This window comes from Podarcis liolepis, assembly GCF_965112155.1.
Source record: "Podarcis liolepis genome assembly, chromosome: 2".
NCBI classification, from domain to species: domain Eukaryota; kingdom Metazoa; phylum Chordata; class Lepidosauria; order Squamata; family Lacertidae; genus Podarcis; species Podarcis liolepis.
The window spans coordinates 11,170,078-11,192,513 of NC_139555.1; the positions used below are offsets into that span (position 1 = coordinate 11,170,078).

Genomic DNA, 22,436 nt, shown 5'->3' on the forward strand with positions numbered 1-22,436 from the left:
GACTCTCCTGGCTTCAGCAGAGAGGGAGAGCTGCGCAGCGCCCCTTCAGCCAAGCGGGAGGAGAAATGGAAGGGGCTCCGTTACTCCTGCCGCTTTGCTGAAGGGGTGCTGAGCAGAGAGGGGGAGAATTTTTTTTTCCTTGTTCTCCCCCTCTAAAACAAGGTGCGTCCTATGGTTGGGTGCGTCCTATAGCACGAAAAATATGGTAAGCAATAACTCAGCAAGGCTTAGGCTTACCTCTTGGTTGTTTCCGACACCTACGATTTGAAAATGTGTTAATTAATAATCATTAATATGTTTTTCATTTCTGTATAGGGTGTCCAGCTCGGTCAGTTATGGGAAACCTGTGTCACTACAAACGTCGCTGGACTACAACTCCCATCATCCCTGACATTCGGCCATGCCGGCTGGGGGCTGATGGGAGATGGAGTCCAGAAACGTCTAGAGGTCGCCATGTTCCCCATATATCAGCTAGGTCGATTGAGACAAAATTCATGGAAGATAGACCTACTGAGCAACAGCGATTCACGAAAACAACTGACGAAACTTCAATGGGGAGAAAGTGTAGAACAGCAGTTGTTTGAGGAGAACACAGCATGGACAAGACTATTGATGGGGCTCTCAGTAGTTTGCGCGAAGGGTTCAGTCCCATGGCAGAACTTTAGGCTTGCACAATTAAAGCGCTGTGGTGTCCTAGGCACACAAATCCACCATTTTAAAAAACATACAAAAAACACCTTAGTATTTAGGAAATTAATGAGAAAATGCACTAGAAGTGTGGGATGAACCGAAAAGCATGAAAACTCCCCATAAGCAAATCTGGAGAAAAGCTCATTGCTGTATAACAACCCCACAAATTTACAGATTGGCACCTTGAAATGTTTAACCTCAAGTGATACTTGCACATTGTACTTGGCAGAGAGGGGTGGGGATGGTTTCAGCCAGCGCATATTACCTGTTCGGTTTTCCTGACACCACAAAAATGCCGCGATGGAAGCTGCTTTGAGGGGCAATGCATGAAACGGAAGCATTTCTCAAGAAACGACAGGGCAGCTCTGTATCACAGGTAATGTCATGCGTGCACAGATTCAAAAGCCATCTGGCAGGAGCACACTGCAGCCAGGGCAATGTGTGCACAACCCTAGTCTATCCTCTGTGTTAGCCTTCTGCAAGCAAATTGGGATGGATGCTCAATAAATAGACCTGGAGGACCCTTGAAACAATTCTGAGTCTTGCCTGCTCTGCTTCGCTGTGTGAAAAAGCACCTGCCAGCTGATTTGCAGGCTTCCATCCTCCTGAAATATGTAGCTATAAGTGCACTATTTTTGTAAGCAAGTTTCTGCACAAGAAGCCCCTGCCTGCAAGCTCCTTGCAATAAGCACAAAAAAGGGGAATAATTGAATTACAGTATGGCAACCTCCAGGCAAACATGGGTGTAGTTTTACTATTTGTCCACTTGGTGGTGGCAGTGTTGCTGTGATGGCTGGCAACATGCCACGTGAAACATCTCTCTAGATTGAGCTACATTTTACAAAGCAAAACGTGTTGTTGCAGGTGGAAGGAGCATCTGAAATACAAATGTAATAACTGAATACAGCATACCCTTCAACATTTCTCTGATAAAAATAGGGATGGGGCTGTGGGTTAAACCACAGAACCTAGGACTTGCCGATCAGAAGGTCAGCGGTTCGAATCCCCCCGACGGGGTGAGCTCCCGTTGCTCGGTCCCTGCTCCTGCCAACCTAGCAGTTCAAAAGCACGTCAAAGTGCAAGTAGATAAATAGGTACCGCTCCGGCGGGAAGGCAAACGGCGTTTCCGTGCGCCGCTCTGGTTCGCCAGAAGCGGCTTAGTCATGCTGGCCACATGACCCGGAAGCTGTACGCCGGCTCCCTCGACCAATAAAGCAAGATGAGTGCTGCAACCCCAGAGTTCTCCACGACTGGACCTAATGGTCAGGGGTCCCTTTACCTTTACCTATTCCATAATAATAGTATTATTTGTACCCCACCCATCTGACTGGCTTGCCTGAGCAACTCTGGACAGCTTCCAACATACAGTGGACCTTTGAGTTACATACTGCTCTGGATACAAACCCTCTGGATGGCATGGGTGGATGGATACCGCTCTGGATGGCAAACCCGGAAGTGTATACTTCTGGGTTTCACTGCATGCGCATCTGCAGAAACACACTGCGTACCACGAATGTGCGCAGAAGCGCTCTATTGTGCCATGTGCGTGCTCAGAAGTGGCACCTCCAGTTATGGACGTTTCAGGTTAAGTACGGACCCCAGAACGTATTTAATTTGTATCTGGAGGGTCCACTGTATATAAAAACAATAAAACATTAAACATTTTTAAAAAGCCACTTCCCTATACAGTGGTACCTCGGGTTACAGACGCTTCAGGTTACAGACTCCGCTAACCCAGAAATAGTACCTCGGGTTAAGAACTTTGCTTCAGGATGAGAACAGAAATCGTGTGGCGGCAACAGGAGGCCCTATTAGCTAAAGTGGCATCTCAGGTTAAGAATGGACCTCCAGAACTAATTAAGTTCTTAACCCGAGGTACAGTGCTGCCTTCAGATGTCTTCTAAAGGTTGTATAGTTACTTATCACCTTGGCTCGGGGGTTGCATAATTCCACACCCTCCAACATTTCTCTGTTGAAAATAGGGATTCAAAAGCGAAAGTGGGATATTAGGAGATCAAATCAGAAACCAGGACGGCTTCTTTAAATCCAGGACTGACCCTGGAAAACAGGGACACTTGGAAGGTCTGAATACAGTTGTGATGAACGGCAAGCGGGGTGTGGTTAGTCACCAACCAAAATCAGTAATGGAAAGGGGAAGTTTACGTTTGGTTGATGCAGCAGATCTCTCTGATATGCAAACAAATCCTGATGCAAGGATGGAACGAAAAGTGTGTCATGAGCCCTTTCATTATTTTCACAGGGGTGCCTCAACTTGTGATTCACTCTTTGATTATGCCAATAAATCAGATGCAGAAATGAATTACAAAATTGCTATATTGGAATCAACCTCATCTTACTGAGAGTCAATGCTACCAGAGGGACTTGCCCTCCGCCAGGGCTGTAGCAACAAACTAATTTTCCCTGCAAAGTGAGGCTTCAAAAGGAAATTCATTTGGAATTTTGTCATTTCCTCATAACCTATAGAAAAATCTAAGAATCAATATATGTTTTTGTGCCTATGGAGCAGAAACACAGGAGCTGAATATGAACATCTACGATTAAATCCTGAAGCATTTCCCAGACTTATAACCAGTTAATTCTTTAACATCCCATGTAAAAGAGGATTTAAAAAAAAATGTTTGTACTGAAAGATTTTCATGGATAACAAAGGTACAAATAGCACCTCTGTTTTCAGTTCAGAGAGTTATATTGGGTGTGAGACATTGCTCTCAGGCATTGTGAGTTTGTGGGGAGAGGTGGGGAGATAATGGAGATCTTTCCTTCTTTTCCATAGTACATTTGTGGAGTTTTGTGTTTAAGGGACGAGTTGATGCAGACTATAAGAACATGAAGTGCAATGGAAAACCAATCACAAACTCCTTGAACTAAATAAAAAAATTCCTTCCAGTAGCACCTTAAAGACCAACTACGTTAGTTCTTGGTATGAGCTTTCGTGTGCATGCACACTTCTTCAGATACACTGGAGTGTATCAGTGTATCTGAAGATGTGTGCATGCACACGAAAGCTCATACCAAGAACTAACTTAGTTGGTCTTTAAGGTGCTACTGGAAGGAATTTTTTTATTTTGACTATGGCAGACCAACACGGCTACCTATCTGTATCCTTGAACTAAATGACCCTCATGTGTACTAGTATCAGAAGAATTCAGGATATTATTAGCACACAATGAATAAAAGTTATCGGCAGGTTTAAAAAAGAAAGGGAAAAAAGGGCGCGCTGTAACTAGGAAGTGAAAAAACAGCTGCAGCTTATTTCCTCTTAACATTCAGTTTTAAACCTCTGTTACATGCCACTAAAACACACACACACTCAAACCAAACAGGTCAAGAAATCCCAAATTATTTCAGAATTCATTGTTTTCACTGCAGAGTGGTGCTGAGGGCACGTCCGTGAGAAGCCTGCCCATGTTGCAGTAATTGCAGAAAAAGCCTTCTATCATACATTTTGGAGGGAAATTAGAAAAAATTAAGAGCCACAGCCACTTCTCAAGCCACACCCTCGCTTGGGTCTACTTCATACTCTCATTGGCTGCATACCTTTAAATAACCAGGGGAACATCGCCTCAAAGAACCCTGGGAGTTTGTGAAGGATGCTGGGAAATGCAGCTCTGGCTGGGGCAAACTACAGTTCCATGAGGGGTGTGTGCAACCCCCCCCCCAACCCTTGAGTGCCTTTGCATGGCTGGCCTGCGTCCTTGCACCGTGGTCACGCTACTTGCTTTCCTGCAAGGAGGAGATGGAGGTGGAGGGGCGTAGGAACCTCTGGCTTTTTGCATGGAGGGAACAGAGACTCCTTTACTGTTATGTACTGAGTTGAATAGGATCCATAATGCAGCAGTCTGATTGGTCCTAGAACAATAGGATTCAGAATGCAGCAGTCTGATTGGTCCTAGAACAATAGGGTCCAGAATGCAGAAGTCTGATTGGTCCTAGAACAATAGGGTCCAGAATGCAGAAGTCTGATTGGTCCTAGAACAATAGGGTCCAGAATGCAGCAGTCTGATTGGTCCTAGAACAATAGGGTCCAGAATGCAGCAGTCTGATTGGTCCTAGAACAATAGGGTCCAGAATGCAGCAGTCTGATTGGTCCTAGAACAATAGGATCCAGAATGCAGCAGTCTGATTGGTCCACAGGAGCCACCCAATCCAGCTCCAGGTGGAAGTGAATCCGCAACCTGATTGGCCTACAGGAGAATCCTGGAATTAGCCAATCACATGCAGCCCATTGTGTAAACAATGTATATAAAGCAGACATTCTGGGGGAACTTCCATTCCTCCTCACCACTATGAGCTGAATAAAGAGCATGAAATCCACTCTCGACTCTTGAGTATATTTCATTTACAAACGTAAGAGAGCCACGCCTTGCCTGTTTCTGGCCTGCTGTGTGCAGCCCCTGGCAAGCTGCCTGGGAGGGAGTGTAGCCCCCAGGCTGAGGAAAGGCCCCCCTGGGTTGCAAAAAAAATGTCCTCCCCATCGGCTGCCTTCCATTTGGGGACTTCCCAGCCCAAACCTCATACATTTAGCTTCTTACTTAAGCTGGGTGCTGAAAGAGTGTGTGTAGGAGGTATGGGGGGTGGGGGGAAATACAATCCCCTTATTTTTATATATTTGTAAGCAACCGTCCTGCCGTTTCCATAATCATTGCAGCTTATACAGGAAGACTTCCCACAGGATAATTTAAAAGAGCCAGTGATTTCAAAACTTTCAGCTTGGATTGGAAGAAGTTTAAGGAATATTTGAAAAAAATATGTTAATATTTCAATCTTAGAATAGCTTTGGAAGTGGATACAGGCTGTAGGGTTAGAAGTAGAAGATAGTGTATTTTAAAATAGCATTATTTGTAAGTGATAAAATGTGCGGTTTTTTATGGTTAAAGTAAGTGTGATAGGGAAAAAAAGATGGTTAGAAATTATGATATATGTAAACTGCTAAAGATGAAGTAAAATGAAAATCAGAGAGATGGGACTTGGGGAAACCCACTTAACAATGTTTAGAAAAACAAAGCTATGACAAGAATTTGTTTGTTTTGTTTGTTGTTTCTGTTTGTGTTCTTTATTTGTGTTATAAAATGAATAATTTTGGGGGGGGGCTTTCAGTTTGAGCCTGTGGGGGCTTTTGAGTGAGTCAGGAGAGTTTTTGGGAAGACAACTATTCTGGGGAAGCATATTATTATTATTATTATTATTACTATTAAAAAAAACCCAACAGCTCAGAAATATTCCTACTCCAAAGCCAGTAACTGAACTTGCAAATTTAGAACCACACACAATCCCAGTTAGAGGGAGCTCACCCCTTCCTGGCTACAGCTGTGCCCTCAGCTGCAGATTTAACAAGCATTTATTTAAGTATTTACCGCATATATTTTGTACAGCTAAGCTGTTTCTATGTTTTGAGAGTCACTGTGGTTGAGAAACCTCTCTCACAAAGATAGGCGATATGCCAAATGGTGGCAGGTGGCTGATTGCTTCACCTGCCAATTCTAGGTATTCTTTACTAACTGAAATCCAAAACACCTCGGTAATATTTGCTGAAATTGCACTTCTAAGGTTGCGTCACAGAACAGCTCAAGAACTTGTTTCTGCGGCTTGTTATCTCAATTCCAGTGACTCTGTGTCCACAGTGAACGATGGTTGTATTCAGTGTATATACCCTCAGACAATTCTGCTTTTTAGCTTGCGTTTCTTGTGAGCTACAAAGGAAGAATGCTGTGGCGTGCTGAGTTCTCTGTATGTTTGCATGTCGTAAGGTAGATTTTTCGTGTGTGGGTGAGGGAATTTTTTTGTGGTTTCTATGCTGAAGAACAGAAGTGAACCTCTGTATTCTAGTCCTCAATCCTCCATTCTGCGAGAAGTCTAGACAGGCCTAGAAACAGACTAGAAAGTGAATTGAGTGTCCTTACTCCACAGAGAGATCCATTACTACAGGCACAGCTATTGGAAGGTGAAGCATATGGTTGGCCAGAAATATATTTCCTGTTGAAAAAGGTCCTTCCCTTTCTCCCACCACTTTGCAGCAAGCATGTAAAATCATAAAACCAGCATAAAGCACCGCCCTGTCTATCAGTGTTTGAAATTAGCCAGCTGCATTTTGCACCAGGCTTTTCGAACACTTGCGACCAAGTAAAGATGTCTGGGCCCCAGGATGGAGCCTGACATTGCCACCATCTGGAGGTGCATCCCTGGGGATAACTGTTTCTAGGCTGTTTTCACACACTAATACCCGGTCCTGTAGAATTCTATCAGTTACATTTTAGCAGCACAATTGGAATGGATTTCTGGAACCAAAATGCTTTTTCTGTGCAGCCTGAGCAGGAGCAGTCACCATTAAGAAAAAATAGGTCAGGCTTGGCCAATATATCCTTGGATCAAGTGACTCCCCCCCCCCCTATAAATTCTCAAAGTTCTTAACCTAGCTCAAGGTTGTCATCTGAACAAGCCAGATGCTTAGCTGAGAATCAGTCCATCATTTGAAAAACATAAGGACCCCTGAGGTCCACCAGCTTGAGCTGATATAGTGGCTTGGAAAGAGTGGTAGGCATAGGTAAAGGTCAAGAGACCCCTGACCATTAGGTCCAGTCGTGACCAACTCTGGGGTTGCGGCGCTCATCTCGCTTTATTGGCCGAAGGAGCCAGCGTACAGCTTCCGGGTCATGTGGCCAGCATGACTAAGCCACTTCTGGCGAACCTGAGCAGCGCACGGAAATGCCGTTTACCTTCCCGCCGGAGTGGTACCTATTGATCTACTTGCACTTTGACATTCTTTTGAACTGCTAGGTTGGCAGGAGCAGGGACCCAGCAACGGGAGCTCACCCTGCCGCGGGGATTCGAACCGCCAACCTTTTGATCGGCAAGTCCTAGGCTCTGTGGTTTAACCCACAGCGCCACCCACGTCCCTATGGCAACTAGACATTCCTTTTTGGCAACTACTGTGGTACCTCAGGTTAAGAACTTAATTCGTTCTGGAGGTCCATTCTTAACCTGAAACTTCTTAACCTGAGCTACCACTTTAGCTAATGGGGCCTCCTGTTGCTGCTGCGCCGCCGGAGCACGATTTCTGTTCTCATCCTGAAGCAAAGTTCTTAACCCAAGGTACTATTTCTGGGTTAGCGGAGTCTGTAACCTGAAGCGTCTGTAACCTGAAGCATCTGTAATCCAAGGTACCACTGTACAACTTTGGTTTAAGGGACCATTTGGCGCCTAACTTATATATATTTGAGAAATATATATATATTTCTAACACTGCTGTCTATGCTCCTTAAGACACGCACCTCAATCTGGGCCTCTTTTTCCCCTTATCAGCCGTTTTTGTCTTTGCCGGCTTCTCTTTCTTTGCCTCAGCTCTCGGTCTCCTCCCGCCTTCCAAGCCGCCTTCCTCTCAACAGCCTTCAGAAGAAAAGAAAAGACGCACGGAAATCAAGTTGTCACTTGCGAGCAGTAGAGCTGAATGCGAGGGGAGGAAGTGCCTCTGGCCAGCCCTGTTGCTGTTCCTTCAAGCTTGGGAAAACAGCCCCAAGAAGGCAGGGAACCCAAGAAGGCTTTGCTGTTCTTCCAAACCACCGTGCATCTGCTGCTGCAGTTTCGGTGACCGAGTGATCAGACCAGAGTGCCTGCTTTTGGAACTAGCATGCATCAACATCGAACCGTGAGTTTGTCTTGGTTGCCTGCAAGGTTTCTTGCTTGCTTGTTTTGAGAAGGGACAAAAGCATTGAGTCTTGGAACTGTGGATATAGCGACAAATGAGTAGGGCTGCCAGGTGACCAGAAAGAAACCCCAGAAACCTGCAAACTATGTTGGTCTGTTCTTGTGTGCAGAAATCTAACTTGGCAATGATCATTGGCTAAGGTTCTCGTATTGAGCTGCAGGAACCTTGAGCAAGCTGGCAATCTTACAGACAGAGGTCGTAATAATGAGGGTGCAGGGAGGCTTTTGCTATCTGTAAGGAGCAGTTAAAGACCTATCTGCTTATCCAGGCACCTAGCTCGTAAATATCTCCCCCCACTTTCCTTCTTTGTTTTGGTGCCACACCCTTTCCCTCTGGTCTTCAGGATGGTATAACCTTGTGAAGTTTTCTGGCATTAGGTAAAACATGGCCGTAGCCCTCCAGATGTTGTTGTTTAGTTGTTTAGTCTTGTCTGACTCTTCGTGACCCCATGGACCAGAGCACGCCAGGCACTCCTGTCCTCCACTGCCTCCCGCAGTTTGGTCAAACTCATGCTGGTAGCTTCGAGAACACTGTCCAACCATCTCGTCCTCTGCCGTCCCCTTCTCCTTGTGCCCTCAATCTTTCCCAACATCAGGGTCTTTTCCAGGGAGTCTTCTCACAAGGTGGCCGAAGTATTGGAGCCTCAGCTTCAGGATCTGTCCTTCCAGTGAGCACTCAGGGCTGATTTCCTTCAGAATGGATAGGTTTGATCTTCCTGCAGTCCATGGGACTCTCAAGGCTCTCCTCCAGCACCATAATTCAAAAGCATCAATTCTTCGGCGATCGGCCTTCTTTATGGTCCAGCTCTCACTCCCGTCTCCCATCATCCCTGACTATTGACCATGCGTACTAGCTGATGGGAGTTCCACAACATCTGGAGGGCCACAGATTAGCCAACCCTGATAAAAATGGGTTGTTGTTTTTTAATTAAGAATTAGGCACATTCAGCAGTAGATCTCTAAGACGTGCTGATGGCAAACAATGGAGGAGGTTTTCTTTATGCCCTGCTTGCATACATCCCGGCACGAAGCATCTGGTTAGCCCCTGTGAATTCTGGAGGAACAAAGCAGCAGAGCTTTTCTTTTTTTAGAGTTAAAAAAAAGGTAACCTACCCTACCTTAACTGATTCAGAATTAAGTTCACGCAAGACATATTTGGTGGGTGTTTGCCCTTTTTTTATATGAGCTGATGAATTGCTTAACTTCCAGTGTTCTGATGCAGTGATCCTTTTTTAAAATTATACATTATGGTTATTGTAATCAGAATGTTTATTTGCAGTGTATTTTCAGCACAAACTCATTTGTGGAAAATGTGGTATGCAGATAAACTGACATTGTCTATGTTTATCTGTGACAAAACCTCCCTGTGAGACCACTTTCCGTTTAACATGCAAATAGCACTTTTGATGTGTGGAACACCTTACAGTTCTTTATTTTTTTAATCAATTACTTTGTCTTCCCAACTGCTGCTCAAGTTACGTCCCTTTAAATCTCCATTTTTAGTCCAAGATTGAGCAAATTGCTTTTGGCGACACAGCATGATCCAAGTATCTGGGATTCAAAACTCTCTTGTGTTGCTCCATGTTTGGTATACAGTGGTACCTCGGGTTACAGACGCTTCAGGTTACGGACTCCACTAACCCAGAAATAGTACCTCGGGTTAAGAACTTTGCTTTAGGATGAGAACAGAAATTGTGCCGCGGCGGCGCAGCAACAGTGGGAGGCCCCATTAGCTAAAGTGGTGCTTCAGGTTAAGAACAGTTTCAGGTTAAGAACGGACCTCCAGAACAAATTAAGTTCTTAACCCAAGGTACCACTGTAATTGCTTCCATTGTCTGATATATTTTTGGTAAATTCTGCACAATGCTCAATTAACTTACAGCTTAAGCTCTTTCTTTTTTCTGTTTCTTGGGGAATGTAAGCTCTACCCTGTTTCTAAAGTTCTTTTGTACATATTTTCCTGTAGTTTTACGAAGGTGTGTTGTGAAGATCATTTTTCATGATGAAATCAGGTGTTTATAGCTCCACATTTTGCAATTTGAATGCCATGGCTTTCATCTAAACAAAGACAGCTGCATTAATCTGTACGATGGTGATGGGGAATCCAAAATTCACATCAGACACAGCCACCTTTCTTATAGAGTAGCCAACATAGTGCTCTCTCCCAGCCACTGGTTGTGAATTATAAATTATAGGAGTTCTGCAAGATCTGGAGGACCATGGATTAGACACCCCTATCTTATTAGGACCAGTCGAACTGTCAGAAAAGTGTGAGCAAGCATTCAAAATTCTTTAATATCAAGCTGGATGTTAAGAAACAGGCTTATGTTGAACCCATGAGGTCTGCATGCTTCATAGTAGTAGTAGTAGTAGTAATAATAATAATAATAATAATAATAATAATAATAATAATAATAAATTTATTATTTGAACCCTGCCCATCTGGCTGGGTTTCCCCAGCCACTCTGGGCGGCTTCCATAGAAAGCAAAAAACACTAAAATATCATACATTAAAAAGATGTCTTCTGAATGTCAGGTAGTTTATCATTTTGACATCTGATGGGAGGGCGTTCCACAGGGCGGACGCCACTACCATAGCCTTAAGATGGTGCCTAGGAAGAAGTGTGAAGCTTGGGCTATGTGCCCATTACCAGCTTAAAACACAGCTAGGTCATTATTTTTCTCAAATTGAATCAAAGCTTAGTTGGGGTGGGGTGGGGAAAATAACAGGATAAATACAAGGTAGATAACGATTGTGGCTAACCTTATGTGTAGACTCCAAAACCAGCGGTGGGAACACAACTTTCAGTTCTTCTAGAAGCTGTGAAAGATTTTGAGTTACACCTAGGGATGCTGGAACAAAAATCCAACGGCTGATTCTTCACTTCCACAAATACAAGCAGCGGCAGTTACTCCAATCTGCCACCAGCTCTAGGAAGCTTAACATCCGTGATTCCTCAGCTTGATTGCACAAGGAGACCACTGTTCTGGACCATACCTTTAAAACACATTTGAATCAGTTTTTTTCTTTCACAAAGAATAAGAACTGAAGTTTAAGGCTGCTAGGAATTTTAGATCTGTGATGGGTAAGCTACAGTTTCCAGAACTATTTGAAGGAAAGACTTCATTTCAAATGTCCTTTAAAGGTAATGGCATGTACAAAGAAGAAGAGTTTGGATTTGATATCCCGCTTTATCACTAGCCTAAGGAGTCTCAAAGCGGCTAACATTCTCCTTTCCCTTCCTCCCCCACAACAAACACTCTGTGAGGTGAGTGGGGCTGAGAGACTTCAAAGAAGTGTGACTGGCCCAAGGTCACCCAGCAGCTGCATGTGGAGGAGCGGAGACGCGAACCCGGTTCCCCAGATTACGAGACTACCGCTCTTAACCACTACACCACACTGGGACATTGTAGGATCAAATCAGAAACTGGGACATCTTCTGCAAATCTGGGACTGTCCCTGGAAAATAGGGACACGTCGAGGGTCTGCAGTAGCAGCCACCACAGCCACATCATGAGAACCTAGCTACCTTAGCAGCAGTGGAGTCGCTGCTAGTTTAATCATCTGTCTTGGAGCATGAGGTTCAATGAGATCTTCCTATTGGCTGTTCCAGCTCTGCAGTTTAGCCAGCACTGTTCCCCAAGCTTGGCAGGTAACAAGGAGTCTCAAAGCGGCTAACATTCTCCTTTCCCTTCCTCCCCCACAACAAACACTCTGTGAGGTGAGTGGGGCTGAGAGACTTCAGAGAAGTGTGACTAGCCCAAGGTCACCCAGCAGCTGCATGTGGAGGAGCGGAGACGCGAACCCGGTTCACCAGATTACTAGTCTACCGCTCTTAACCACTACACCACACTGGCTCCCATAGCCCTGATTTGCTCGTTCTTTCCGGACTCACTGCATTTTCCCCATTGGGACCACCATCCAACACAGCTCTGTACACGCATGGCTGGCTGTGGGGAAAGGACTCTATATGCTGCACGCACCTGGAGGGGCGTGTGTGTAGCCTTACCAACTATTGCGGCGGAAACTTCAAAACTGCCGTTCTATTTTTAAGTTTTGAATTTTAAACTGAAGAATAGACTGCTTCGTTGTGGTGTGGTAGAAACTTCAGAGAAATCCCCAGCTCTTCAGAAATATCCTCGTGTTATTTACTTTCGAGGCCCAACGGGGCGGTTATGGGTATCCAGCTGCAAAACGAGGAGAGGGCGACTGCACTTTGTAATAGTTGTGTGGCGGTAGGTGAGTTTCAGCAGGTGTGGGCTACACCTGCTGAATTGCCCGCTTCTGCACAGCAATTAAAGGGTCAGGGTCTCTCCTCTTTTTGGCCCTGGCCACCCTCTTAAGAGACCCGTAGACCAGAATTAAATAGCCACATCGTAAAAGAGCCGTACAGCTAGTCACGACCTCTTTCTAAAAGTTCATCCTGGAGTCATTCTGAAAGCCAGCGTTTTGCAAGCAGCCCACTGACAAGCCCAACAGCTGCTGAACGTTCCTCACGTGGAAACTGTTAGTCTGTTTACGTGAGACGGAGCAGCTTTGCAGTGCTGTTAATGGCCACAGAATGCAAGAGAGAGACACCTGACTCTTGCGGAAAAGAACAGGCAAATACAGTTCTCTTTAGTTTCAGCTCTAGGTTATATCTAGAGTGCCCATGTGCGAAACAGGGTGGGATTCCTACACCCAACTCAGCCACGAAGCTTGCTGGATAATCGTGGGCCGATTGTGCTCTCTCATCCTCACCTACCTCACAAGGTGGCTGTGAAGATAGAATGAGGAGGGGGAAGAACGTTGTATAACCCCCCTTGAGACCGTTGGAGGAAAGATAGGATATACAGTGGTACCTGGGATACATACGCTTCTGGTTACAGACACCGCTAATCCAGAAATAGTACCTCGGGTTAAGAACTTTGCTTCAGGATGAGAACAGAAATCGTGCTCCGGCGGCGCGGCGGCAGCAGGAAGCCCCATTAGCTAAAGTGGTGCTTCAGGTTAAGAACAGTTTCAGGTTAAGAACGGACCTCCGGAACAAATTAAGTACTTAACCCGAAGTACCACTGTAAATGGAATAAATAAGTAAACTATTAAACATCTAGCCACCCTAGTTATCTCTGGTCAGATTTATGCATAAATCTGAGCATCTATCTATCTATCTATCTATCTATCATCTATCATCTATTTATCTATATCTATCTATATCTATATCTATCTCATCTATATCTATATCTATATCTATATCTATATCTATATATCTATATCTATATCTATATCATCTATATCTATCTATATCTATATCTATATCTATATCTATATCTATATCTCTATCATCTATCTATCATCTTTGCTGTAGGATGTCTTCATGTGCCTTACCTCTGAACACTCTGGAAATGAAATTTCCAACAGTTCAAAACAATATCTTATGGCTCCTATGTAATGCTCCTGGGACTAAATTGTGTCATAGAATCATAAGAGTTGGAAGGGACCAATGCAGAAATGGGCAGCCGCCCCATACAGGGATTAAACCTTGGTGTTATCAGTACCACGCTCTAACCAACAACGGAACTATCTGATAATACGTATTTTTATATCCCTCAGCTTCAGGATCTGTCCTTCCAGTGAGCACTCAGGGCTGATTTCCTTCAGAATGGAGAGGTTTGATCTTCTTGCAGTCCATGGGACTCTCAAGAGTCCTCCAGCACCACTTGCTGCTGCTGTTGAACTTAATCTGTTCCAGGAGTCTGACTCCCAAAATTGTTTGAAAACCAAGGTGTGGCTTCCGATTGGCTGCAGGAGCTTTCTGCACTCACAGAAGCCGCGTCGGATGTTCGGCTTCCGAAAAAACATTCACAAACCGAAACACTTATTTTGCGGCATTCGGGAGCCGATTTGTTCGGGAGCGAAGCCATTTGAGTCCCTAGGTACCACTGTGTATATCTCCAACAATGCTAAATTTCTTTAACTAAAAATATTGTGGGTTTGATAAAGAAAGCCCCTAATGTGAAAGTTGGCTCCTTTAAAGAGCTGGGCTGGAAGGAACAAGGAGTGTCGCCAGAGCACATGACGGAAATGGCAGGATCATGACTGAAGGTATTTTGAGTTGAAACTAAATACAACATTTGATCTTAGTCTAGGACAGCTCCCTGCTTTTTTCACTTATACAGGGAACAACAGTGTTACGTACTGAGTTGAATAGGATCCAAACTGCAGCAGTCTGATTGGTCATAGAACAATAGGATTCAGAATGCAGCAGTCTGATTGGTCCTAGAACAATGCAGCACTATGATTGGTTGGCAGGAACCACCCAATCCTGCTCCAGATAGAAGTGATTCCACAACCTGATTGGCTTACAGTAGAATTCCGGAATTAGCCAATCATGTGCAGCCCATTGTGTAAATAATGTATATAAAGCAGATACTGTGAGGGGACTTTCATTCATTCCTCCTCCCTATGAGCTGAATAAAGAGCATGAAATCACTTTGCGACTATTTCAAACAGGCAGTACCAGAAGTGGGATAGTGATTCTATAGGATGATTTTGAAGCCAGAAAGCTTGAGAAAGAAGCCCTAGATGTGTTAGATCTCTTAAGCTGTGCTCCAGAAAATTGGAGAAGATTTAAGCAGCACTTTGGCCTACTCATAGAAGCCAGTGGAGCTGCCGAGACGACAACTGATAAAAGGAAGGCAGCTCTGCTGGTGAATTTTGCAGGGCCCCAAGATGCTGATTTGCTTAACACCTTTTCACTAGCTGCAGGGGAAAAAAAAGTCTAAACATGATAGTGTGGTTAACAAGTCTGAGGAACGTTTGCACACAAAGCAAAAAAGCAAGATGTTTGAAAGAGAGGTTTCTTCATACAATAGAAAAAGTGAGACAGAATCCTTAGAGCCGTCTGCGAAGGCTGAGCCAGACTGTAAACATATTGTAAATCTCCCTGTGATCCTCAGATGATGGGAGATAATGAAATAATAATAATAATCAGTGCTTTTTTTCTAAAAAAAAATAATATATGTTTAGGGTACTCTCATTTTGACTCAAGAAAACCACAATTTTATAGTTTAAACTGGGAAAAATTAATACAGTAAATGGACAAAAGTACAAAGATTCACAAAGTGCTTAGGGATATCCATACCCCTGCACCCCCCCCCAGAAAAAAGCACTGAAAATAATAATGAAACTTCTGACTAATAAGGGGTCAGATTGGCCTAAGAAACAGGATTGCAAACTGACTGGGAAATTGCTAGAAATTTCCTTACTTTAGCAAAAAGCAATTGAAATCTTCTGAGTTGCAAGAAATCACATGGAGAAGAGAGTACAGTTTATTTGTTTGAAGGAAAGAGTTTTGTTGAGTTTGTGGATTGTGACTTCTAGCAGCCACTCAAAACCTAGTTTTGACTTAGTTGGAACAGCAAGCCAAAGTTTGCAGGAAATGTGGCCGTGTGCATGCACCCACAGCAGTGCAGGGCCGGTGGAAAAACGTGCAGCAGAAGGCTGAAGGTGGGCCACTTTGCTAGGGCCTGCAAACAAAATTAGTGGCAAGAAGAAACTGCAACCTGTGCACAGTGTCCCAGGAAGAAAGCAGTTCTGCAACGATCTATATCACCAGAGGGCTGGAATATTAAGTTAGAGATAAATGGCAGGAAAGTGAACCTTAAACAAAACACTGGAGCACAAATGTGATTCCTGAAAGCAAAGCAATGCTACAAAGCAGGCATGGGCAAACTCTGGCCCTCCAGATGTTTGGGGTTAGAATTCCTATCATCCCTAGCTAACAGGACCAATGGTCAGGGATGGTGGGAATTGTAATCCCAAACATCTGGAAGGCCGGAGTTTGCCTATACCTGCTACAAAGGAAACCAAGCTACAGGGATAATAGGAAAGTGAAATTAAGAGCATATGAATTGAGAGCAATATCAGCTGCGACTCAAATGCCTCTGAACTGGAAGTTAAATGGGAAGACAATGCTTAAAAAGTTATATTTGATGTTTTGTTCTGGTCTCAAATTAATCGTGACATTGAAGCACTTGTGAAAGGGTACATTGCTTGCCAGCCCAAACAGCCCATGCTGGTGATCTAATAACCTATTTTGACGTGGACCAAAAGTTGGACCAATATATTGGCTTGCATGTGCAAAAATCCACACTATGCCCTGATTGTGGACTAATTTTCTTAATATCCAGAGGTTGCTTTACTAATGGACACCACTGCTTCCCAGGGAATTGGGAAAATAGTCATTTATTTATTTATTTTATTTTGCTTGGCATGGCATTTCTGAGGGGGTTTGGACAGATAATGGCCCTCAGTTTGGCTTGTTGTGAGTTTCAGAACATCTCCAAAGTTTATGGGATTTCTTCAGATCACATCAAGCCACAAATATTCTCAGTCGAATGGTCTCGTTGAAAATGGAAGTACAAGTTGTAAAGAAATAACAGGATTCAGGTACTGGCCCATCACCGGCTTTGCTGAATTATGGAGCATCTCCTCTGGAACGTGGAAAAGCTGAGCTTCTGTTTGAAAGGGTTATTCGAACAGAGTTGCCCAATTATCAGAGGCTGAAGGAATACAGTGGTGCCCCGCAAGATGAACGCCTCACAAGACGGAAAACCCGCTAGACGAAAGGGTTTTCCGTTTTGGAGGCACTTCGCAAAACGAATTTCCCTATGGGCTTCCTTCGCAAGACGAAAGCCCATAGGGAAATCTCCGGGACAGCGCGGAAGCGCAGTGCGTCTTCCCCACTGTCCTCGGACCTCCTCCGAAGGCTGGCGGTGGGGCGGAGAGACCTCCTCCCGCCGCCAGCCTTCGGAAGGCTGCTCCGAAGCCTGGCGGTGGGGCGGAGAGACCTCCTCCCGCCGCCAGGCTTCGGAAGGCTCCTCCGAAGGCTGGGGGTGGGACGGAGAGACCTTCTCCCCGCGCCAGCCTTCGGATGGCTGTCCTGAAGACTTGCGGTGGGAGGAGGATTTTCCTTCCCACTGCCAACATTCAGAATGCTGTTCTGAATGTTGGCGGTGGGGAGGAAAAACCCTCCTCCCACCGCAAGCCCCGGGAACAGAGGAGAAGCGCTGCGCCCCTTCCCCTCTGTTCCCGTACCTGTCCTGAAGGCTTGCGGTGGGGAGAAAAGCCCTTCTCCGCACCGCCAGCCTGGCAAGCGGTTTCCATAGGAACGCATTAATTGATTTTCAATGCATTCCTATGCGAAACCGTGCTTCGCAAGACGAAAAACTCGCAAGAAGAAAAAACTTGCGGAACGAATTAATTTCGTCTTGCGAGGCACCACTGTAACGCAGTACGCTTCTGGAAACATGTTCAGCACCTCAGGACATGTTTTAGATAGATCATTTATTACGGTCAGAGACCAGCTTATAAAACACACTTGGGGGCACAGTCACAGAAGGAAAACAAACAATTAAAACAATGTACAACAATAAACTACCAGGACATGTTTTCCACCGGATTTTGATGAACACCAGTTCACTTATAGGAGAAATAGATCAACAGATGATGCCATAGCTACAGCCTTTCACCTTGCAACGAGTCATCTGGAGATTATATCAAAATGCTGTTTATTGATTATAGCTCGACTTTTAATACCACCCTTCCGGATGTTCTTATTAAAAAACTGATGGACCTGGACCTTTCCCCTACCATCTGTGGTTGGATTAAAGACTTTCTGAGGGATCGTACACAAATAGTGAGGATTGGGCCTGTTACATCTACCTCTCTGAAGCTCAGCACTGGCACCCCACAGGGAAGTGTGCTGAGTCCCTACCTGTACTCTATACATATGACTGTATTTCATCTGATCCATCCACTGCAATTCTTAAGTTTGCAGATGATACCACCATAATGGGTCTCATTACAGGTGGAGATGAATCAACCTATAGGGAGGAGGTTCAAAAAAGTCTCCACATAGTGCCTAGAGAACAACTTGCACCTAAATATCAGCAAGACAAAGGAGATGGTGTTGGACTTTCGGAGGAAGAGAGGGGAACTAGCCCCATTGTATATCGGGGGGGGGGGGCTGTGTGGAGAGAGTCTCTTCCTTTAAATTCCTGTGAGTTTACCTTAGTGAGGACCTCACTTGGAAAATCAATACAACCCGGGTGGTTAAGAAAGCCCAACAGAGACTCCATCTCCTCAGGGTCTTTCAAAAGAACAATGTCAAATAAAAATTGGCGATCTCCTTCTACCGGGCCACAATAGAAAGTGGTACGCTGGTTTGACAGCCACGGACGGCCTCCCTACAGAGGGTGGTGAATACAGCCCATGATATCATGGGCTGTTCCCGGAGTTCGCTAGATGACATCGTTGGAGACCGCTGCCTCAGGAGAGCGAGGAAAATTCTTAGGGACGACTCACACCCTGGCTAGCACCTCGTTAATCTCCTAAAGAGGGGGGCAGGAGATACAGAAGTATAGTCAGCCGCACCAACAGGTTAAAGAATAAAGTTTTTATCCATGGGCTGCTGAATGCAAAAAAATAGTGGTGCAATTGACTTCCGACAAGCACACAGAGCGCGAACAAGACTTGAGTGTATAGGGGGGGGGGAGCCCTCATTTAATTTCACTGCACACAGGTGGTGTAGTGACAATAAAGGTTTATTTTATTTTTATTCATTTTATTTATTTGGATAGACTGAAAGGAAAACAAAAGGCATATCATGGCAGAGGCTCAAAAGAACTTAAAGCAATTGCAGTCAAATGACCAGGTGCATATTTATGATTGCTCAGCAAGACCCACAAGGGCAATTAAAGTAGAAGCCCTGCACTGTGTCAGCATCAAATGGCCAGCCATCTAGGAGGGACAGGTGACATCAAGGAACTTGAACCCTGGGCACAGTAACAAGCTGATTTCCGGCAACCTCAGCAATGTGATGGGGACCTGGAGTAAATCACGTACGGGGTGAGGGGTACAAGTTATCAGAAGATCTACAAGGCACCACAGAGACGGGAAGAACAATTCTGAATAGACTTGGATGTCATTTGGTGTGTGTGTGTGTCATTTTGTTGTTGTTTTTCTTATAGATGCAGTACATGCTGTTCTGTCGTCTTGTTTTTGTTCTCTTGTAAGCTACAGTTTTATATGGTGGGCGTAGGGGTTATTTAATGCTATTTGAGTATTGGAAAGTGGGAGATGTGAGAGGGAACTAGCAGAAGCTGGAAGGTTGATCATGATGAAAGCCTTCTGTGTTAAAATTGAAGAAAAGATGGGTTGTTAGCTCACACTATTTCCCAGCTTTCTTCACTCGTGCAAGGAACAGCACAGTTATCTGGCCAAACACGTTTTGCAGGTTTTTGAAGCGCTGAAAACCTGCAAAGTCTCTTTGACATTGGGCAAATTAGATGCATCAGATAAGCAACCCTGGACTCTATTGTACTCTGGGCTTCCTTGCATGGGAGCTTCTTTTGTTTCGTTCTTTTGTTTGTTGGGCCTGATGCTACACAGCAACAGCAGATGTGAACTGATTGCGGTGCATCTTGTAACCACGCGTCGATCTCAGGCAAAAGAAGTCCTTATAAGGAGAGCAACACAGTGGAAATTTATGCAACTTTTTGTTTGATTTGGTTTATATGGAGACATGAGGTGGTGTTGGGCTTTTCTCAAAACTGAGCCAGCCGAACGGTTCCACCACCACCACCCTAGATGAATGAAACGCCCACACCCTTGCTTTGAGCCTCATGATATGCTGAGCTACATAACAATGTGGAAATCTCAGGCCTGGGGGGAGAAATGGGGCCATGCGGTCCTCTCCATCTGGCCTATTGGATTCCCCTTTTCCCCTAGACACACCCCATCACCAGCCCTGCATTTCACCCTTGTTGGGTGTTTTTGCTTGGCTAGAATGCGTCCTTGAAATCTGATGGTGTTTCTCCCTTGCACACAGAAAGGGCTACTTGTCGAAACCGGCTTACTGTACAGAGGTGAAAATTTGCATTCTTTGCTCCACCCACTTTTACCTGTGGCCCCGCCCACCATTGGAATGCGTTATCACTTCAAACACCTTTTTTTATCTCATTATACATCATTTCCCAAAATACCCTCACGTCCACATAACAATGTGAAGTGGATTCAAAGTGGATTCACTGTCAGGCAGCCAACAGAGGTTAGAAAAGCTCTCAGCCATGTGCTCCTTTGGATGCCAAAGCATCCATCTCCCCACCTCAAGAACATCTAAGGACATGGTCTGAGCTGTAATAAACAAAAATCTGCCCTTATTCCCTTATGGGGGACACAAGAGCCCTTATAGAGTCCTTTGCAGGTTCTCCATCGGTCAGAGAAAATAACAGAGGCCAACCAGAGGATATTGAGAAGCAAAGCCGCTAGTAAGCCTGATCTTTATTAACGCTGTTGCAACAGGGTGCTCCCTTCACACGCAGGAGGACCCAGAACCAAGGTGTGCCTGCCCTTATATAGGCATTTTAAATTCCCTGCCCTGGAGCTCAAGACCACCCCTCCATACATCATACATACATCACAGAAGGGGTGTAACCCAAGACCACCCCCCCCACAAACATCACACCTACATCACAGAAAAGGCGGTCTACAACAGAAATTTGAATGTTGTTGTTTTTCCTGTCTGCCAGGTTATCTGATAATGTCTTATCTGATTGCATTTCCCGAGATGGTGATTACCCAATTCCTGAGACAATGGGAAGGTTCCCTCACCCCCTCCTTCCTTGCAGAGAAAACATTTGGTCAGTTTGGGAGTCAAAATGGTTTCAGGACGGTCTTCCTGGGCTGCTCCAGACATGTGGTCCACATATCCATGTGTGCGCCTGGCCAGCACATTTATGAATATATATATATAACCTTAAATTTTTTATTTCAGAACCTTGCTTGACTCCAACTCCTACCCTCTCCATCTATCACAGCCAATGTTGACCAGGGATGATGGGAGATGGAGTGCTAACAATATCTGGAGGGGGTAGCACAGGTTCCTCAGTTCTGGTCCAAAGGCACTTTGCTGAAACTAAGCAGGTCTGGGGCTGGTCAGTTCTTTGAATCAAGGCGATTCACTTGGGAAAACCCGTGCCTTGAGTTCCAGAGGGTGGAGACACACAGGGGTGTGCATGAGATAGATTAGTACGCTGCCTCTGTGCACCCTCTCTGAAACTGCAGGCAGTTGATTATTTTCCCCAATATATTTTTGTAGCTGAGGCAGAAACAAGCTAGCTGCATACTGTTGGGCTTGCCCTTTCTTCACAGGAAGGGAGGGGTTGTCTTGAGATAATCTTGCAGGGTTCGATGTTCCTTGGTTACCTCTAGAGGGGAAGCACAGCCTCTGAAATTCTGGAGTTGGCCTGAGAACGGCTTCCACTGCCTCAGAGTGCATAGCTCCCTTGCCACTGAACTTTGCCACGGACAGTTGTGACCGGCAGCCAAGTCAGCTTCAAGGTAGGTTTGAGATCTTTTCCTCAAGTATCTGTGGAAATCAAACACTTTATGCTCCAGGAACGCTTCGGCTAGAATAGTTCAGGTTGCCGTTTCTTTATCTTTCGCCACCTCCGAGTCAAATTGTGAAAGAATAAGATTTCACGAACTTTCTTTATCTCTGAGCAGGCAGCACAGAATGACTAATCCGTGTAATAGATGGAGGTCATCGCTTGTTTTGAAGGCATGGTTTTACTCATAAACAGTGTCTTCTGTAGAAATGTGTGTTTTTACTCACAAGTTGTAAACAGTGTGTTGCTCAGAAAGGCAATTAAGTTTTGAAGTGCCATTGTTTTTCATAGCTTTGCAGAATTTTCCAGAATTTAGATCAGATTTAGATTGCAAACATGTGTCTTACCAGCATGTATTTTGCTCAAATGGTTTGCACACATAACCTGTCTTGGGATAGTGCTTTTACGAGCAAGGGATCCCCAAATCTTGCTTCATAATGAGAAATTTTAAAGACACAACATACCCAGAGGCAAACCTAGGATCCCTTGTGCTCTCGGCAAGTAGCTGTATTGGTGCCCCCCCTTAACCCCCCCCATTACTGCAATAGCCACATTAGCAGTGGCGTAGCGTGGGTTGTCAGCACCCGGGGCAA

The 22,436-nt window shown here is 44.9% G+C and overlaps 1 protein-coding gene across 2 annotated transcripts in view; it reads left to right on the forward strand.

Annotated features, from left to right (window-relative positions):
* Nucleotides 1–8,098: 8,098 nt before the first annotated feature.
* Nucleotides 8,099–22,436, forward strand: part of ITGB7 (integrin subunit beta 7) — a 47,272-nt gene continuing 32,934 nt past the window's right edge. The window contains exon 1 of one of the 2 annotated variants that reach the window (XM_083490000.1): nt 8,099–8,353. In XM_083490000.1, coding sequence (XP_083346126.1) covers nt 8,336–8,353 — 18 coding nt within the window. In that variant the 5' untranslated portion in view covers nt 8,099–8,335. Of the gene's footprint in view, nt 8,354–20,494; nt 21,797–22,436 lie in introns of those variants that run through there. The other variant, XM_083490001.1, reaches the window with a different exon arrangement.